We start from the raw sequence: 19,853 nt of genomic DNA, 5'->3' as shown, positions 1-19,853 counted from the left end.
TAAAGCAGTGCTTACTGGGTGCTAGGTGTAATAGGAACCATGCTAGTCACCAGTTAATGCTGTATGCTCTAGGTGCCCAGCAGTGTGTATTAGGTACAGTGAGCAGATAAAGCAGTAATTACTGGGTGCTAGGTGTAATAGGAACTATGCTAGTCACCAGTTAATGCTGTATGCTCTAGGTGCCCAGCAGTGTGTATTAGGTACAGTGAGCAGATAATGCAGTGCTTACTGGGTGCTAGGTGTAATAGGAACCATGCTAGTCACCAGTTAATGCTGTATGCTCTAGGTACCTAGCAGTGTGTATTAGGTACAGTGAGCAGATAATGCAGTGCTTACTGGGTGCTAGGTGTAAGAGGAACCATGCTAGTCACCAGTTAATGCTGTATGCTCTAGGTGCCCAGCAGTGTGCATTAGGTACAGTGAGCAGATAAAGCAGTACTTACTGGGTGCTAGGTGTAATAGGAACCATGCTAGTCACCAGTTAATGCTGTATGCTCTAGGTGCCCAGCAGTGTGTATTAGGTACAGTGAGCAGATAAAGCAGTGTTTACTGGGTGCTAGGTGTAATAGGAACCATGCTAGTCACCAGTTAATGCCGTATGCTCTAGGTGCTCAGCAGTGTGTATTAGGTACAGTGAGCAGATAATGCAGTGCTTACTGGGTGCTAGGTATAATAGGAACCATGCTAGTCACCAGTTAATGCTGTATGCTCTAGGTGCCCAGCTTCCAGTGAGCTGATAAAGCAGTGCTTACTGGGTGCTAGGTGTAATAGGAATCATGCTAGTCACCAGTTAATGCTGTATGCTCTAGGTGCCCAGCAGTGTGTATTAGGTACAGTGAGCAGATAAAGCAGTGCTTACTGGGTGCTAGGTGTAATAGGAACCATGCTAGTCACCAGTTAATGCTGTATGCTCTAGGTGCCCAGCAGTGTGTATTAGGTACAGTGAGCAGATAAAGCAGTGCTTACTGGGTGCTAGGTGTAATAGGAACCATGCTAGTCACCAGTTAATGCTGTATGCTCTAGGTACTCAGCAGTGTGTATTAGGTACAGTGAGCAGATAAAGCAGTGCTTACTGGGTGCTAGGTGTAATAGGAACCTTGCTGGTCACCAGTAAATGCTGTATGCTCTAGGTGCCCAGCAGTATGTATTAGGTACAGTGAGCAGATAATGCAGTGCTTACTGGGTGCTAGGTGTAATAGGAACCATGCTAGTCACCAGTTAATGCTGTATGCTCTAGGTGCCTAGCAGTGTGTATTAGGTACAGTGAGCAGATAATGCAGTGCTTACTGGGTGCTAGGTGTAAGAGGAACCATGCTAGTCACCAGTTAATGTTGTATGCTCTAGGTACTCAGCAGTGTGTATTAGGTACAGTGAGCAGATAATGCAGTGCTTACTGGGTGCTAGGTGTAATAGGAACCATGCTAGTCACCAGTTAATGCTGTATGCTCTAGGTGCCCAGCAGTATGTATTAGGCACAGTGAGCAGATAATGCAGTGCTTACTGGGTGCTAGGTGTAATAGGAACCATGCTAGTCACCAGTTAATGCTGTATGCTCTAGGTGCCTAGCAGTGTGTATTAGGTACAGTGAGCAGATAATGCAGTGCTTACTGGGTGCTAGGTATAAGAGGAACCATGCTAGTCACCAGTTAATGCTGTATGCTCTAGGTGCCCAGCAGTGTGTATTAGGTACAGTGAGCTGATAAAGCAGTGCTTACTGGGTGCTAGGTGTAATAGGAACCATGCTAGTCACCAGTTAATGCTGTATGCTCTAGGTACTCAGCAGTGTGTATTAGGTACAGTGAGCAGATAAAGCAGTGCTTACTGGGTGCCAAGTATAATAGGAACCATGCTAGTCACCAGTTAATGCTGTATGCTCTAGGTGCCCAGCAGTGTGTATTAGGTACAGTGAGCAGATAAAGCAGTGCTTACTGGGTGCTAGGTGTAATAGGAACCATGCTAGTCACCAGTTAATGCTGTATGCTCTAGGTACTCAGCAGTGTGTATTAGGTACAGTGAGCAGATAAAGCAGTGCTTACTGGGTGCTAGGTGTAATAGGAACCATGCTAGTCACCAGTTAATGCTGTATGCTCTAGGTGCCCAGCAGTGTGTATTAGGTACAGTGAGCAGATAAAGCAGTGCTTACTGGGTGCTAGGTGTAATAGGAACCATGCTAGTCACCAGTTAATGCTGTATGCTCTAGGTGCCCAGCAGTGTGTATTAGGTACAGTGAGCAGATAAAGCAGTGCTTACTGGGTGCTAGGTGTAATAGGAACCATGCTAGTCACCAGTTAATGCTGTATGCTGCAGGTGCCCAGCAGTGTGTGGGTGCAGTACCCGTGCAAGATTAATAATGCGCTTGCTTAAGATGCAGTGGGGGCAAGAAGATATTTTTTTATGTATGAGTAATGTTATACACAGCAGGCACAAGGGCAGCAAACAGTTAATGCTATCATTTTATATGGTGTCAAGGCAGCAAGTAGTTAACTGTGCACATCAGATGCCAGGGCAGGATTAGCCACGCACGTGTGAGTACACACATCCACGGCTGCAAGGAGGTGGGGATGGTATCCTGGTTTGCCCTCAGCACCAGCTGGTATTGGAGGGTGCACAACAACACTGGGATGTGAGAGGACAGCAAACTGCCAGTGCAAATAAACTGGTTTGTGTGGCACAGACAGACACAGACTTATACAATATACAGCGCTGATAGGGATTCCTGTGTCAAGTTTGTGGAAGGAAAAACACATGAACAGTAATGGAAGAGACAGAAAGTGAAGAGGATGTAAGTTCGCACTGAGGGACATAAGATAAAAGGCCAGAAGATGACAAATATGGTAAAAATATAAGGAGAGAGGATGTTAGAAAAACGAGAGGAGGGAATTGATCAGAAGATAGGGGGAAATACAAAGAGGCCAGAGTAATAGAGAATGGAGCTTATTTGTGTGACACAAGCTCTCAAGAGGACATTGCACAACTAGATAGTGCTAACCAAAGGGCTACAAAATGAATGAAGGGTTTTAACAAACAAATTCAGTCTGTTGAGCAGTAGTTAATGTGATCATGGCTCATGCAGAGTTGCCAGGAGCAGGGGTTTAATATTAAAATATTGTTTGTGACAAGAGGTCGCACTTTAAGGCTGGAGGAAAGAAGATATATTAGTCTCCAAGCACTGAAAAGCTTTTTTCTTATGCAAGAGCAATCAACTGCCAGAGGAGGTAGTAAGGGCCAATATAATAGATACAAAGTGCAATATATTTCTGCTTAGAAACAGAATACAATATATTGTTTGTGTTAAATGGGTAGAATTGTTAATATGTATTATTGTTCAACTTAATGGACTTTGTAACCCCATCTCTTATAATGTTATTTCACAAAGCAAGAGATGTCACCCCCTCATGTCACTGTGTTATGTCACCTACCAAAGCCAGAGATGTGACCCCTCATGTCACTGTTATGTCACCTACCAAAGCCAGAGATGTGACCCCTCATGTCACTGTTATGTCACCTACCAAAGCCAGAGATGTAACCCCCTCATGTCACTGTGTTATTAGGTACAGTGAGCCAATCAACCTACCAAAGCCAGAGACGTCACCCCCTCATGTTACTGTGTTATCTGACCTACCAAAGCCAGAGACGTCACCCCGTCATGTTACTAGGTTATGTCACGTACCAAAGCTAGAAACGTCACTCCCTCATAGTACATGACTGCACAACCAGTGATGCTTATAAAAAAATGGTCCCTTATCATTTCTCCCCCAAACAATAAAATTTGGGCTTACCTGATAAATTTCTTTTATTCCGGACATGGAGAGTCCACAACGTCATTCCAATTACTAGTGAGATATTCACTCCTGGCCAGCAGGAGGCAAAGAGCACCCCAGCAAAGCTGTTAAGTGTCACTTCCCTTACCCATAACCCCCAGTCATTCAGCTAAAGGGAAATGGAAAAAGAAGTTAACACAAAGGTGTAGAGGTGCCTGAGGTTTAGTAAAAATTACTGTCTAATCTAAAGGGTGGGGTCGTGGACTCTCCATGTCCGGAAAGAAAGAAATGTATCAGATAAGCATACAATTGTATTTTCTTTCCTAAGACATGGAGAGTCCACAACGTCATTCCAGTTACTAGTGGAAAACAATACCCGAGCTAGAGGACACGGAATGAACAGGGAGGGAGAACAAGACAGGTGGACCTAAACAGAAGGCACCAACCCTTGAAGAACCTTTCTCCCAAAAGAAGTCTCAGCCAAGGCAAAAGTATCAAATATGGAAATAGTATGCAGAGGGGACCATGTTGCCGCCTTGTAAATCTGTTCCACAGAAGCCTCATTTTAGAAATCCCAAGAAGATGAGACAGCCCTAGTGGAATGAGCAGTAATTCTCTCAGGAGGCTGCTGTCCAGCAGTCTTGTAAGCAAAACTAATCATACTTCTCAACCAGAGAGACAGAGAAGTAGAAGTGGCCTTCTGACCCTTACGCTTTCCTGAGAAAGAAACAAACAGGGCAGAAGACTGTAGGTAGAAATTTAGAGCACGCACAACATCCAAGTTATGCAACAGACGTTCCTTTTGAGAAGGATTAGGACAGAGAGAAGGAACAACAATTTTCTGATTAATATTTCTATCCGAAACCACCTTAGGGAGAAACCCCAATTTAGTACGAAGGACCACCTTATCGGCATGAAAAATAAGGTAAGGAGAATCGCACTGCAGAGCCGAGAGTTCAGAAACTCTGCGAGCAGAAGAAATAGCGATAAGAAACAAAACTTTCCAAGATAACAACTTAATATCTACTCAAACGGAGCCTGCTGCAAAACTCTAAGAACTAGGTTAAGGCTCCAAGGAGGAGCAACAGGTTTAAACAAAAGGACTGATTCTCACCAGGGCCTGACAAAAGGATTAAACATCTGGCACATCCGCCAGACGCTTATGTTAAAAAAGAATAGATAATGCATAAATCTGACCTTTCAAAGAACTGACTGACAACCCTTTCTCCAGGCCTTCCTGGAGAAAAGACAAAATTCTAGGAATCCTGACCCTGCTCCAAGAGAAGACCTTCAATTCACACCAATAAAAGGTATTTGCGCCATACCTTATGGTAAATCATGCGAGTAACCTCCAAGCAGTCAGCTTCAGAGAAACTAGGTTTGGATGGAGGAAAGGACCCTAAAATAGAAGGTCTTTCCTCAGAGGTAACCTCCAAGGTGGAAGAGAAGACATCATCACCAGGTCTGAAAACCAGATCCTGCAAGGCCATGCAGGAGGTATCAGAATTACAGATTCTCTCTCCTGTTTGATACCAGCAATGACTCGTGGAAGGAGGGCAAACTGAGGAAAACGGGTTTGCTAGACCGAAATCCCAAGGAACCGCCAGAGCATCTATCAGGGCAGCCTGAGGATCTCTTGACCTTGAACTGTATCATGGAAGCTTGGCGTTCTGTCAAGACGCCATCAGATCAAACTCAGACACCCCCCACTTGAGGGTTAACCTGGAGAACACCTCCGGATGGAGAGCCCACTCCCCGGGATGAAAAGTCTGTCTGCTCAGAAAATCCACCTCCCAGTTGTCCACTCCTGGAATGTGGATGGCAGATAGAAAACAATTGTGAGCTCCCGCCCACTGAATAATCCCAGCCACCTCCTTCATGGCCAAGGAACTCAGAGTACCTCCTTGATGGTTGATGTAAGCCACTGAGGTGATGTTGTGCGACTGGAATCTGATAAACTGGGCTAAGGACAACTGAGGACAAGCCATCAGGGCATTGAAGATTGCTCTCAATTCCAAAATGTTTATGGGGAGAGAAGACTCCTCCCAAGTCCATAGGCCCTGAGCCTTTAATGAGTCCCAGACTGCTACCCAGTCTAGCAGGTTGGCATCCGTGGTCACGATCACCCAGGAGGTTCTCTGGAAGCATGTGCCCTGAGACAGATGATCCTGAGAAATCCACCACGAGAGAGAGTCTCTTGTCAACTGGTCCAAATCTATCCTCTGAGACAGATCTGAATGGTCTCCATTCCATTGTCTGAGCATGCATAATTGTAGAGCTCTCAAATGGAATCGAGCAAAAGGAATGAGGTCCATGGAAGCAACCATCAGACCAATTAACTCCATGCATTGAGCCACTGATGTCCAAACAGTAGACTGGAGAGAGAGACAAGAAGAGAGAAGTTTGGATTTTCTAGCCTCCGTCAGAAAAATCTTGATAGGGAATCTATGATGGTCCCTAAGAAAAACACCCTTGTAGCTGTAACAAGGGAATGCTTCTCCAAACTCAGTTTCCATACGTGGGAACATAGAAAAAACAACAAGATCTCTGTATGAGAGTTTGCTAGTTGAAAAGATGGCGCCTGAACCAATTTGTTGCCCAGGTAAGGCACCACCGCAATTCCCTGAAACCTGACAACTGTCAAAAGAGCCCCCAGAACCATTGTGAAAATTCTGGAAGCTGTAGCAAGGCCAAACGGAAGAGCAACAAATTGAAAGTGCTTGTCTAGAAAAGCAAATCTCAGGACGGGTAATAAACCCCGAGGATGGGAACATGGAGATACGCGTCCTTCAGATCTATGGTCACCATGAACTGACCCTCTTTGACCAAAGAAAGAATGGAACGAATAGTTTCCATTTTGAAGAACAGTAACCTAAGAAATTTGTTGACACTTTTAGGTCTAAAATGGGTCGAAAAGTTTCCTCTTTTTGGGAACCACATACAGATTTTAATAGAATCCTAGACCCTGTTCCCTTACTGGGACTGGAACAATCACTCCCAGGGAGGAAAGGTCCTGAACGCAGCTTAATAATGCCTCTCTTTTTACCTGATCCACAGATAATCTTGAGAGAAGGAATCTGCCCCTAGAAGGACGAGTCTTGAACTCTATTTTGTAACCCAAGGGTCTAGGAGATCCAAGCTTGCTGAAACAAGGAAAGTCTGCCCCCCACTTGGACTGCTCCGGCTTGGAGGAGGGAGAGGAAGACTTGACCTTTGAAGTTACGAAAGGAGCGAAAATGAGAATTTTGACGTCCCTTAGGTCTATTCTTCTTGTCTTGTGGTAAAAATAACCCCTTTCCACCCGTAACTTCAGAAATTATCTCTGCCATACCAGGACCAAATAGGGTCTTACCCTTATAAGGTAGCAACAGGAGCTTGGACTTGGAGGTAACATCAGCTGACCAAGATTTTAGCCACAGAGCCCTGCAAGCTAGGACAGTGAAGCCAGGCATCTTGGCTCCCAGTCTAATAACTTGCATGTTAGCATCAGAGATAAAAGAAATGGCCAGTTTGAGAGCATTAATCCTATCTTGGATCTCCTCTGAGTTTCATCTAAAATCACTTTGGACAAAACATCACACCAATAAGATGCTGCACTTGTCACCATGGCAATACAAACTGCAGGTTACCAATGAAGACTCTGATGAACATACATTTTCTTTAAATAAGCCTCCAGCTTTTTGTACATGGAAGCCTTAAAAGAACAGCTATCTTCTATAGGAATCTTGGTTCTCTTCACCAGAGTAGAAATAGCCCCTTCTACCTTAGGCACAGTGCGCCATGAGTCCCGACTGGAGTCAGCAACAGGAAACATCTTTTTAAAGACAGGGAAAAAGGAATCCCTGGCTTATCCCATTCCTCTGCAATGATCTCCGACACACGGTCTGGAACAGGAAACACTTCCACAGAGGAAGGAAAATCATACTATTTGTTAAGCTTACTAGATTTTTTAGGGTTGACAGCGACAGAAGAATCGGAGTCGTCCAAAGTAGCCAGTACCTCCTTCCCCAGAGGCAGAACTTTTTTTCATTTTCTGCAGTGTCTGAGGAGCCAGTGTTGCGTTCTTCACCCTTACTACGTGTGCATGAGGACAGGTTCATGTACAGCTCCGCTGAGGTCTGCTGTACGTTCCCACAGTGTTAGTCTGCCTGGGAACCTGCTCTACTGTACTGCTGGGGTCTATATGCTTATTTTGGAGGGGCTGCTGCTTCATGCTTATACTGCTGAGATTATATATATATATTGTTACGGTACCAACAGTGTACCAAGGGTTAATACCAGGGAACAACGTCCTGCATAGGAAATCAGCAATTCACAAACCAGCCAGTTTTCAGGTTTAAACAGAATGACATTTATTAAAGGCTAGATGCCTAGTATTTATACAGGTTTGACCCCAGATGGGGGGGTTGAAAGACTCTTGTACATTTAGATAAAAAGGGGAAGACGCCCTTTTATGAAACAGTAGAATTACATTACTTAAATACTTAGGCAGATAACAACTTAAACACATTTGGCTTGTCTTATCACCTAGCGTCTGCTCTCTGAGGGTGATTAAACAATGGCCTGTTTATTACTTAAATGTAATTATAGCACACAATAGCTGAGGCCAGAAAACCTGTCTTTAGAAATTAGATTCTTAGCTAAACACAATTAACTCCTTCAGTCCTGACAGAAGGGTCTGTCACATAGCTCCCCCCTTGTGGAACACTCCGGCAGACCCGGCTTGACCCTTTGGCGGGTCAACCTGGGGATGACCTGACTAGGAGGTGGTAGGCATGTCAGTTTGTCAGGACAATCAATCTGTATTTCCGTTATGAGAGAGAATTCCTGTCCATACAAACAAGGGTTCAACTTCCTCAGTACCCAGACTAGGGCTAAACAGTCCTTCAAAATCCCATCAGCTTCTTTACGAGTTTTCTGTACCTGCTCTTTATAGGTATCCACAATCCCTTCATACTGACATAGGGTGCCCTTGAGTTGCTGCACCTCACTATGAGCCAGCGTCAGCTTTTCCTCAAGTGTCACTAAGTTTGTCTTTAATGTTTCATGTTCCACTCTCAAGCTGGTGTTTTCTGCAGTCTGTCGGTGCAGCCTGTCTAGCAGAGATTCCTGTTCTAAACGTGCTTTTTCCTCTGCGCTCCTCTTCTCCTTCATCAGCGCATTGTAACGGGACTTCCACGTATCAATAGCGGACAGAGATTTACTGAGCTCAGCGTCCTGGGGCTTAGCAGCAGGGGGGTCAGTCTCTGCTGCACGGATCTGGGCACGGGTAGTCACAGGGTTAACATCAGCGGGACCCATAGGAGCGTAGCCAGAAACAAGGGGGGCCAAGTTATTTCCAAGGAGAACATCAGCGGGTAAATCCTTCATGACCCCCACATTCACAGGTCTAGCGCCCACTCCCCAATCCAAATGTACCCTGGCAACAGGTAGGCGGAACACAGTGCCCCCTGCTACCCTCACAGCCACAGTGTCTCCTGTGTGCTGTTTCTCAGACACCAAGTTCTTTCGAAGCAAGGTCATGGTAGCACCAGTATCCCGTAGACCACTGACCTCCTTCCCATTCACTTTAACCAGTTGCCGGTTATTCCGGTGGGCAGCTTGCACAAGGTCTGCCTCATGTAGGATGCCCCAGCATTCTTGCGCCTCTACGTAGCGGGCCGCAGGCTGAGGGTTACGTGTGATTCCGCCGGCAGGTCTTCTCCAGGACTGTGCTTGGTTCGCTGCATTTAGGGGACACTCTGGTCTTTTGTGCCCTAGTTGCTTACATCCAAAGCACCGAATCGGTTGTGAGTAGCCCCGCAAATTGAACCGGGCTCTCTGAGGGTAGTTCGTGGCCAGAGGCCGTGTGGTATAGCGGTGCGCCGGGGGTTGGTAACTGGCAGCTGCTGGGGTGACTGGGGGTCTGTACTCCACTCTAGCAGGGGGCTTAGTGGTAGAAGTGTCCAGTTTGCGGGCATCCGTATACTCATCTGCCAAGCGAGCCGCTTCATGCAGGGTGGAGGGTTTACGGTCCCGAACCCACTCTCGAACTCCTGCGGGTAACTTGTCGAAGCAATGTTCCAACAGGAATAGCTGCAGCACCTCTTCCCCAGACACGGCTTGGCACCCCGCTATCCAGTGAGCTGCTGTGCGGTGCACCTTACATGCCCACTCAAGGTAGGAATCTCCAGTTAATTTAACAGTGTCTCTGAACCGCCTCCGGTATGCCTCCGGTGTAACCGCATACCTGGAGAGCAGAGCCTCTTTTACAGTATTATAAACCCCGACTTCCTCATCTGGAATGGCCCGAAAAGCCTCACTGGCCCGGCCGGATAATTTTCCGGATAATATCATGACCCAGTCCTCTGCGGGTACCTTGTGTAGTGCACATTGCCTCTCAAAATCCGCAAGGTACCCATCAATCTCTCCTTCTGTTTCCAGGAAGTTTTTAAAAGCTGCAAAATTTACTTTTCTCTTTTCCACTGGGTTTGCTGCAGCGCCGCTTTGGCGAAGTAGGTTGGCCTCCACAGCTGCTATGACCCGGTCGATAATTTCCGCAGATGGGTTGGGGCCATAATGTGCCAGTCTTATTTTAACCGCCCGATCAAAGCTTGCTTCTGCGGGGGTTCTGTCTGCTATGCTGGGCCCATTGGTTCCTTCTGTCCCTGGTACTCTTTCCATCTTAGTCAGTATTGTAATAATCCCCCTCTTCCTGAGGTTACTGGCTTGTGTAGTTGCTCTTCTGGGCGATAAGGTTCATTCCGTCGCTTGCCACCAATGTTACGGTACCAACAGTGTACCAAGGGTTAATACCAGGGAACAACGTCCTGCATAGGAAATCAGCAATTCACAAACCAGCCAGTTTTCAGGTTTAAACAGAATGACATTTATTAAAGGCTAGATGCCTAGTATTTATACAGGTTTGACCCCAGATGGGGGGGTTGAAAGACTCTTGTACATTTAGATAAAAAGGGGAAGACGCCCTTTTATGAAACAGTAGAATTACATTACTTAAATACTTTACTTAGGCAGATAACAACTTAAACACATTTGGCTTGTCTTATCACCTAGCGTCTGCTCTCTGAGGGTGATTAAACAATGGCCTGTTATTACTTAAATGTAATTATAGCACACAATAGCTGAGGCCAGAAAACCTGTCTTTAGAAATTAGATTCTTAGCTAAACACAATTAACTCCTTCAGTCCTGACAGAAGGGTCTGTCACATATATATATATATACATACATATATATATATATATATACATACATACATACACACACACACACACACACCTAATTAACTATAGGGTTACCTGTACAACGAGGTTTATTGTGTACTTGTTACACTGACCATGTGGGCGGTTCTATGTGGGCAAGACCCAAGATGATCTGAGGATTCGAATGGCAAACCACCGCTCAGCAATAAGAACAGCCATGAAAAATGGAACATCTGATCAGCCGGTGGCCAGGCATTTCGTGGAATCGGAGCATACCGTTTCAGACATCAGCTATATCATCATAGATCACATTCCAGCAAAACCTAGAGGTGGTGATAGGGCTAGGAGCCTCTTACAAAGAGAATTCCGTTGGATCTTCAACCTGGACACCCTTGTACCGAAGGGTCTGAATGTTCACTTGGATTTCCAGTGTTTTTTTGTGATGTGCTCCTGGTCATATCCACATAGCCCACCATGTGAAATATTTAGTAATTTTTTTTGATAGTTCTGTGTTTAGAACTGTGAGTTGGCTTAACCGCATCTATTTGTGCTTTAGCTGTGATTAGATCGTTGGGTTAAGGTACCTTTCTATAGCTGATAAAGAGGTATTCTTGTACTGTGGTACCTTGTTTTCTAAAACAATGACTATGTAGGATCATTATATTTAACTATTCCCTTGGTATGATGTGTTCTATCTGATCGTCTTTAAATAGTGCTACTCATTAATTTAAATTTTGCTATACATTAAGTTTGCTTAACAAAAGAGTAACTATAATTAATTATATGTATCTATTAACTATATTACAAGGATACTGTAATAGACATTTAGTTGTAGTGATTGAAATCAGATACCCACAAATATATAGCAGCGGAGGCTGTGACTGTTAATAGCTGTATTATTAAGTTATGTTGCGGGTGTTAGAAGTAACGGTGACGTATTGTGTAATATGTTTTGCCTTTTTAGATATTTTGTCCAATTTGTGATGCCGTCCGCTCTCCTGTGCATGCGCAATTGTTCCAGGAAGACGCGGACGGTCATTCACATGGAAATGCGGTGGTGGGAGCACTATTTAGGGGATTGAGGTAAGATTGTTTTTATTCTATTGTGGTCTGAGGACGGGAGAGACCCCGAAAACGTTCACCATTAAATGATTTATTGCTAAAAAAACGGCGAGTGCTTGTCTCACACATTAACACACACATTAACACACATTTATTTAAAAAACTAAATCTGGCTCCTAAGTATATTGGTTGGCTCCTAGAATACATTTGTTAAGCCCTGACTTACCTTTTCTGCAATGGGCTGTTTCCCTGTACCGCACTGGAGTTCAGGAAGTGTAAGAAATTTAAAAGAGAGGAACATAGTAAATATTTACACTGCGATAGAATGGAACAGTGACACCTGCAGGTAGATATTACAAGTGCAGGCAATTATTTTTTTCTGTCACGGCCGGTCTTTCTGCAGACACACTACAGTTTCTGCGATGAGATCGCACATCGCACACTGTTCTGCCTTGGGGCCTCCTTTAGAAGTAAACGAAGGTGTTCAAACTTAAATCTCAAGTTTGCTTCTTCAGAATCAGTCAAAGGATTTATATTGTCAGAATCTGAAATTTCACCCTCAAAAGCTACCGATGTATCCTCCTCATCCGACTTATGGGGGAGGTCAACAGTCACATCAGCAAAGACACCTTATTATCAGAAATATGCTTTGGATTTCGTCTTGCGCTTCCCCAACATGGGAAAAGCAAATAAAGCCACAGAAACCGTAGAATATATCTGTGCAGCAAAATCTACAGGAAAAAACACCACAGGGCACTGTATGTGATGCCATTGAGGCTTGGGACGTTTGAGGAGAAGGCTGTAGCATATCCTGAACAGCATTATCCTGAGAGACAATGGGTTCAAAAGGTAGCAATTTATCTTTACATTTTAGAGTTCTATCTAAACATGAGGAGCAAAATTGCATAGGCAAAACAATTTGGGCCTCTAAGCATAATTTACATTTGTCAGAAGGAACAGACTCCTGTTCAGTGTCCATAGCTGAATAATTTCCCCTAATTAAAGGAATGAACACAAATTAGAAAATAACAACCGTCACTTTAAGAAAAAACAGACTTTAGCTTTAGAGTGCCATAAACGCTAAGTAAAAATTACAAACATTGCACCTCTACACCTGTCTGAGGTGCCCTACCTGAACCTTCACCAGATATCTCAACAACTTGCATAAAATCGGCAAACAAGGGAAAGCACTCGCATCGTCACTATGCCGCTCCGCTCAGAGTCTCCAGCGGAAAAGCCGACAGTCACATGACCGGTTTAAAAAGGAACAGTCACATGACCGGTTTAAAAAAGGACAGTCACATGACCGGTTTAAAAGGAACTGCACAATAATTTTAAAGCGTTCGTCTCCCAGAGTAAACTGACACAGTACAGTGAAAATGGAGATGTTATCCTGATAAAAGCAATACAATTATGCCATTCAGTAAATAAAATAAAAAAACATTGAGTGGTTAATTTCTTCCCTTGCTATTTATCATCCCATAAATAGCAAGGGAAGAAATTAACCCCTTAGTCTCCACATACATAAATGTGCCTGCACACTGCCCAGAAGAAACCCTCCATAAAGGATTTATATATGTCCCAAAAATCCAATGCAGAGATATATAGTGCAAGACCCCAGTACCTAGGAGGCAAAAGCACTTACTTGCAAATCCAGCTGTCGGGCAGGAAGACCACTTAGTAGGTGTGAAAGGACACATACTTCTTACAGAGACCTGTAGAAAAAGAAAGAACAGAGTAACCAATTCTGGCTTTCTATAACTAGGATAGAAATTATGTTAGAAAAAAACGCAAGGACCACCTCACCATTTTCTAACTGCTTAAAATCCACCAGTACTCTTACTCAAGAGATTGACGTGGACACAGCTAAACCCCAATCATTGCTTGCAGGGAAAAGTACCCATAAAAAAGTCCTCCATTGACAGAGGCAAAGAAAATGACTGGGGGTTATGGGTAAAGGAAATGACACTTAACAGCTTTGCTGGGGTGCTCTTTGCCTCCTCCTGCTGGCCAGGAGTGAATATCCCACTAGTAATTGGAATGACGTTGTGGACTCTCCATGTCTTAGGAAAAAAAACATAATTTGCATAAAGTAATACAGATTATACTTGACGCTGACCTCAATGTAAAAAAATTAAATAAAAAAGCGTTTTTATCTCTGGTTTGTAGAACCCAGCATGCTACAGAACTATATCCCTTTACTCACTGCACTACAATATCTAAGCCTCTGGAGTAAGTTCCCTTTATCTCCTTTTCCATGGCATGTGACAGATTTTAAATGAGCTCCTGCACTGATCAAGAAATCACTGTGTAGCATTTTGTAGGCTCAGAAAGGGACACATTCAAGTTAATGTAATATTACTACTGTAATGCTGTTTTAGCAAAAATAAAAATACCTCTCTAGTGGGCTCCTAAGTCAGTTCCAGTCCCTGCTTGACGCATGCTTTAAAGAACCAGTAAATACAGTGAATTTGCATAATAAACGATTTCATGATAAAAAGACAATGCAATGGCACTTAGTCTGAACTTCAAATGAGTAGTAGATTTTTTTTCTGACAAATTTCAGTCATGTCTATTTCCACTGCTCCTGTACCATGTGACAGCCATCAGCCAATCACAAATGCATATACGTATATGCTGTGAATTCTTGCACATGCTCAGTAGGTGCTGGTGTCTCAAAAAGTGTAAATATAAAAAGACTGCACATTTTGTTAATGGAAGTAAATTTGAAAGTTATTTAAAAATTGCTGCTCTATCTGAATCATGAAAGTTTAAAAATTTTGACTTGAGTGTCCCTTTAAGAACATAAAGAGACACAAGCGGCTCTAGTAGTGATCCCTCTGGGGTCACCTGATCATATACGGCTACCGGCACCTCTGTCCCATTCTATGTTGAATGTACCAGTAATTCAAGCAACATCACTTCAGTTTATCATCTCTACAGACCCAATGACCACATACCCATCTCAGGGGTTGATAAACAACAAAAAAAAAAGAAGAAAAAAAAAAGCACAGAATGGCTGCAGTTATCATAGAAAAAGACAAATAAAAAAAAAGGCACTTATCTCTTTCCTTAATTACAAACACCAGTGTTCACCTTAGGACCTATGTAATGTGCACACCACACAGATGATTTTACTGACCACGTGGCTTTAATGTAAGTCAATATTAAACTAAAATAAACTAATATTACATTTTTCAGTGTTTCATTGCACACATTATCATTGAATGTATTTATGTTAAATAATGCAATTCATTTGTGCTTTGGATAGCTGAAGTCCTATTTATAAATGAAAGAAAACATTACAATATTGCAAAGTATTACAATTCTGCCAACCGGCCACTTTGTAACTAGCTGACTCGCAACATTTTCTGTTGAGAGCACATATCATAGCCTATAGACGTGTTTGGAGTTGTGTGTTGCATTTCATACAAAATATAGATAGAGTTCATAGTGCTGGTCTGAGAAATATCCCAAGGATTTATGGGTAAATTATTGGTGTACTGTTTAAGAGGACGTACCATATGTCTAACAAAGAGAGACTGCACTGCAGCAAATGAGGAGAGAAGGATCTGGATTGTCAGTAGCGACATATTTATCATTAATACTGCACAAGTCACCTACTAATCCTTTGTACTACACTCCTCTCCAATTTGCCCCTTTAAATCTCCTCCCACCTCCCATGATTCTGTCTCCAAGCCTCTTAAATAAAAATCTAATCCAAAAATCAGGATACCCCAATTTGTTAATGGCATATAATATTTGCATTACTATCCCTGCAAAGTAACGTCACAAGATTACATCTCCCAGCTGCCTATTGGTAGCTTCATGCAACTACCACTCCTGATTGGCTTATTGAATATGTCCTGCTCATGGAGATCTGCAATGCATATGGCTCCCTATTTGTTGGAGTCCTTTGTAAGAATTAGAGCACATTATTTTTGTTTTACAGAGTCCCTTTAACTATACACTATATACGTTTTCTGCTTTTCCCATAGTCTAGTCAGTCTTGCGTGTCTAACAAATTTTCGGTTGTACAAAAACGTATTCTCTCTTCTTTTGTATTAGTATTCAAATCCATCTAGCGTTTACATCTAAACAAACTGTCCTTCATTAGTACAGGGATGAGTGATATCTCAGAGGGCCAAGTGATGCACAATGTAAATGCCACTCGCAAATAGCCTATAACAAAAGACAAGTTAGCAGCACATTTGTACAACTGCACATGTCACAAGGTAAAAGATCTCAGTAATACATAAGGACGTACTGTGACAGGACGGCTCCCGAGGAAGTTCAGGTCGCTGTTCTCTCCAAACAGGTAACCTTCAGGGTGGCTGGAGTCAAACTTCTCTCCTCCCATAATAAAATGAGTATCAAAGTAGCTACCTGAGAAGGAAAAACAATATAAGAGCAATTGTTAAGAATGTTATTTGAGATACCAGTAAAAGAGATACAAGACGTCAGTGACAAGTAAAGAATACAGTATAATTATTTATTTAATAAAGCTACACTGTAGCGCAAAATATACATGCTCTAAAGATTGTACTTCTTACCAGGGAATTCTGTGTGTCTAATCCCTGGAAACAAATTAAATACATAGGTAAAGCAAACATTCAGCTCCCGAGCTGAGCACAGCCAGTCATTGGCGGAATTGTGAAGCTGCCATTGTGGATGGGCTCAATGGCTGTTTTGCGGGAGTTAAACACAGAGTTCTATGATGTGCGGTGCAAAAATTAGTGGTTTTAAAGAGCGTTTTTTTTTTTTGGTTTGTTTGTTTTTTAACTTTAATGTCCCTTTATTTCAATACCTTTTAATTTCAGCTTCTAAATAGAAACTGCCAACAGCAAACACTGACATGGGCCTGGCGACTTTATTGATACAATTTCCAAGTAACTAAATTAAAGGGACATGCCACCCACATTTTTTCTTTTATGACTTAGAAAGAGAATGCAATTTTACATCTTTCTAATTTACTTATATTATCTAATTTGTTTTATTCTCTTGATATTCTTTGATGAAAAGCATATCTAAATATGCTCACTAGCTGCTGATTGGTTGCTGCACATAGAAGCCTCGTGTGATTGGCTCACCATGTGCATTGCTTTTTCTTCAACTAAGGATATCTAAAAAATGAAGCAAAATAAATAATGGAAGTAAATTGTAATGTTGTTTAAATTTCTATTCTCTATCTGAATCATGAAAGAAAGATTTTGGGTTTAGTGGCCCTTTAAATTACTTTTACAATTTTGGTTATATTTGAAAAGGCCACCCAGAATATTTCCCTCACATCAAACATTGTATTTCAAGCTTACGCGGTTAGAACTAGTTTGTGTGACAAATTGTTTTGAGACTACGTACTTACATTTCTTTCGAAAAAACGCTTTACTGTCCATTGGGGGGGTTGTTTGTTTTTTAATTTAAAGGGACAATAAAGAAAGAAAGATCATTTTTCTATACAAATCTATAACATTAACAAGTAAAGCTTAAATGTTGATATACACTATAGCATGGAAAAATAATGTGTTAAAGGAAACGCCTAGTCAACATTAAACTTTCATGATTCAGATAGAGCATGTGATTTTAAGCAACTTTATAATTTACTCCTATAACCAATTTTTCTTTGTTCTCTTGTTATCTTTATTTCAATGTAAGCATAGGAGCTGGCCCATTTTTGGTTCAGCACCTGGGTAGCGCTTGCTGATTGGTGGCTACATTTAGACACCAATCAGCAAGCGCTACACTGGTGCTGAACCAAAAATGGGCCTGCTCCTATGGGTACTTTCTTGCTTTTTCAAATAAAGATACCAAGAGGAGAACGAAGAAAATAGGAGTAAATTAAAAAGTTGCTGCTCTATCTGAACCATGAAAGTAAAATTTTGACTAGACTATGCCTTTAAGTACAATTGCGGCCAATAAAACAAAAACAATGCTGTATGTGGCCGCCCAGAGGCGGAGTGCCAGCAAATCTGCTCCTAGCTCCAATATTGGGCACTTGTGCCAAAGGATTCACCACCCCCATTTTGTCCTATCTTAAAGACCAAAAAGGTGGTCAGCTCTAAAGTGTTTTGTTATTTATTCCTTATAGAAAGGACATTTTTTAACTGTTATGGAAAACATTGCTATGCATTAAACAGTTTTGCCGTACATGTAAGACTGACAATAGGGGATTCAGAACACTTAGGGCCAGATAATAAAAGGAGTTTGAGAGCTATGAAAAATTGCCTTTTTTGTGCTTGTCAGTCTTGCAATCCGTGAGTCCTGCGAAATTTTAAAAGAAAGTGGGCTGACCCTCGCTATTCTTGAAAAACAGAATTTATGTTTACCTGATAAATTGCTTTCTCCAACGGTGTGTCCGGTCCACGGCGTCATCCTTACTTGTGGGATATTCTCCTCCCCAACAGGAAATGGCAAAGAGCCCAGCAAAGCTGGTCACATGATCCCTCCTAGGCTCCGCCTACCCCAGTCATTCGACCGACGTAAAGGAGGAATATTTGCATAGGAGAAATCATATGATACCGTGGTGACTGTAGTTAAAGAAAATAAATTATCAGACCTGATTAAAAAACCAGGGCGGGCCGTGGACCGGACACACCGTTGGAGAAAGCAATTTATCAGGTAAACATAAATTCTGTTTTCTCCAACATAGGTGTGTCCGGTCCACGGCGTCATCCTTACTTGTGGGAACCAATACCAAAGCTTTAGGACACGGATGAAGGGAGTGAGCAAATCAGGTCACCTAAATGGAAGGCACCACGGCTTGCAAAACCTTTCTCCCAAAAATAGCCTCAGAAGAAGCAAAAGTATCAAATTTGTAAAATTTCGTAAAAGTGTGCAGTGAAGACCAAATCGCTGCCTTACATATCTGATCAACAGAAGCCTCGTTCTTGAAGGCCCATGTGGAAGCCACAGCCCTAGTGGAATGAGCTGTGATTCTTTCAGGAGGCTGCCGTCCGGCAGTCTCGTAAGCCAATCTGATGATGCTTTTAATCCAAAAAGAGAGAGAGGTAGAAGTTGCTTTTTGACCTCTCCTTTTACCAGAATAAACAACAAACAAAGAAGATGTTTGTCTAAAATCCTTTGTAGCATCTAAATAGAATTTTAGAGCACGAACTACATCCAAATTGTGCAACAAACGTTCCTTCTTTGAAACTGGATTCGGACACAAAGAAGGCACGACTATCTCCTGGTTAATGTTTTTGTTAGAAACAACTTTCGGAAGAAAACCAGGTTTAGTACGTAAAACCACCTTATCTGCATGGAACACCAGATAAGGAGGAGAACACTGCAGAGCAGATAATTCTGAAACTCTTCTAGCAGAAGAAATTGCAACCAAAAACAAAACTTTCCAAGATAATAACTTAATATCAACGGAATGTAAGGGTTCAAACGGAACCCCCTGAAGAACTGAAAGAACTAAATTGAGACTCCAAGGAGGAGTCAAAGGTTTGTAAACAGGCTTGATTCTAACCAGAGCCTGAACAAAGGCTTGAACATCTGGCACAGCTGCCAGCTTTTTGTGAAGTAACACAGACAAGGCAGAAATCTGTCCCTTCAAAGAACTTGCAGATAATCCTTTCTCCAAACCTTCTTGAAGAAAGGATAGAATCTTAGGAATTTTTACCTTGTCCCAAGGGAATCCTTTAGATTCACACCAACAGATATATTTTTTCCATATTTTGTGGTAGATTTTTCTAGTTACAGGCTTTCTGGCCTGAACAAGAGTATCAATGACAGAATCTGAGAACCCTCGCTTTGATAAGATCAAGCGTTCAATCTCCAAGCAGTCAGTTGGAGTGAGACCAGATTCGGATGTTCGAACGGACCTTGAAC

At 42.5% G+C, this 19,853-nt stretch overlaps 1 protein-coding gene across 4 annotated transcripts in view; it reads right to left on the bottom strand.

Moving 5' to 3' along the window:
- The window catches only part of RNF157 (ring finger protein 157), a 311,334-nt gene that overhangs the window by 169,579 nt on the left and 121,902 nt on the right, over window positions 1-19,853 (bottom strand). For all 4 annotated transcript variants that reach the window (XM_053709373.1, XM_053709378.1, XM_053709366.1 and 1 more), the window contains exon 3: window positions 16,291-16,409. In XM_053709373.1, coding sequence (XP_053565348.1) covers window positions 16,291-16,409 — 119 coding nt within the window. The remainder of the gene's footprint in view (window positions 1-16,290; window positions 16,410-19,853) is intronic.

This window comes from Bombina bombina, chromosome 1 (assembly GCF_027579735.1).
Source record: "Bombina bombina isolate aBomBom1 chromosome 1, aBomBom1.pri, whole genome shotgun sequence".
In the NCBI taxonomy this organism is placed as follows: Eukaryota; Metazoa; Chordata; class Amphibia; order Anura; family Bombinatoridae; genus Bombina; species Bombina bombina.
Note: the sequence above shows the minus strand (reverse complement) of the source record. Positions and strands in the feature narration are given on the sequence as shown.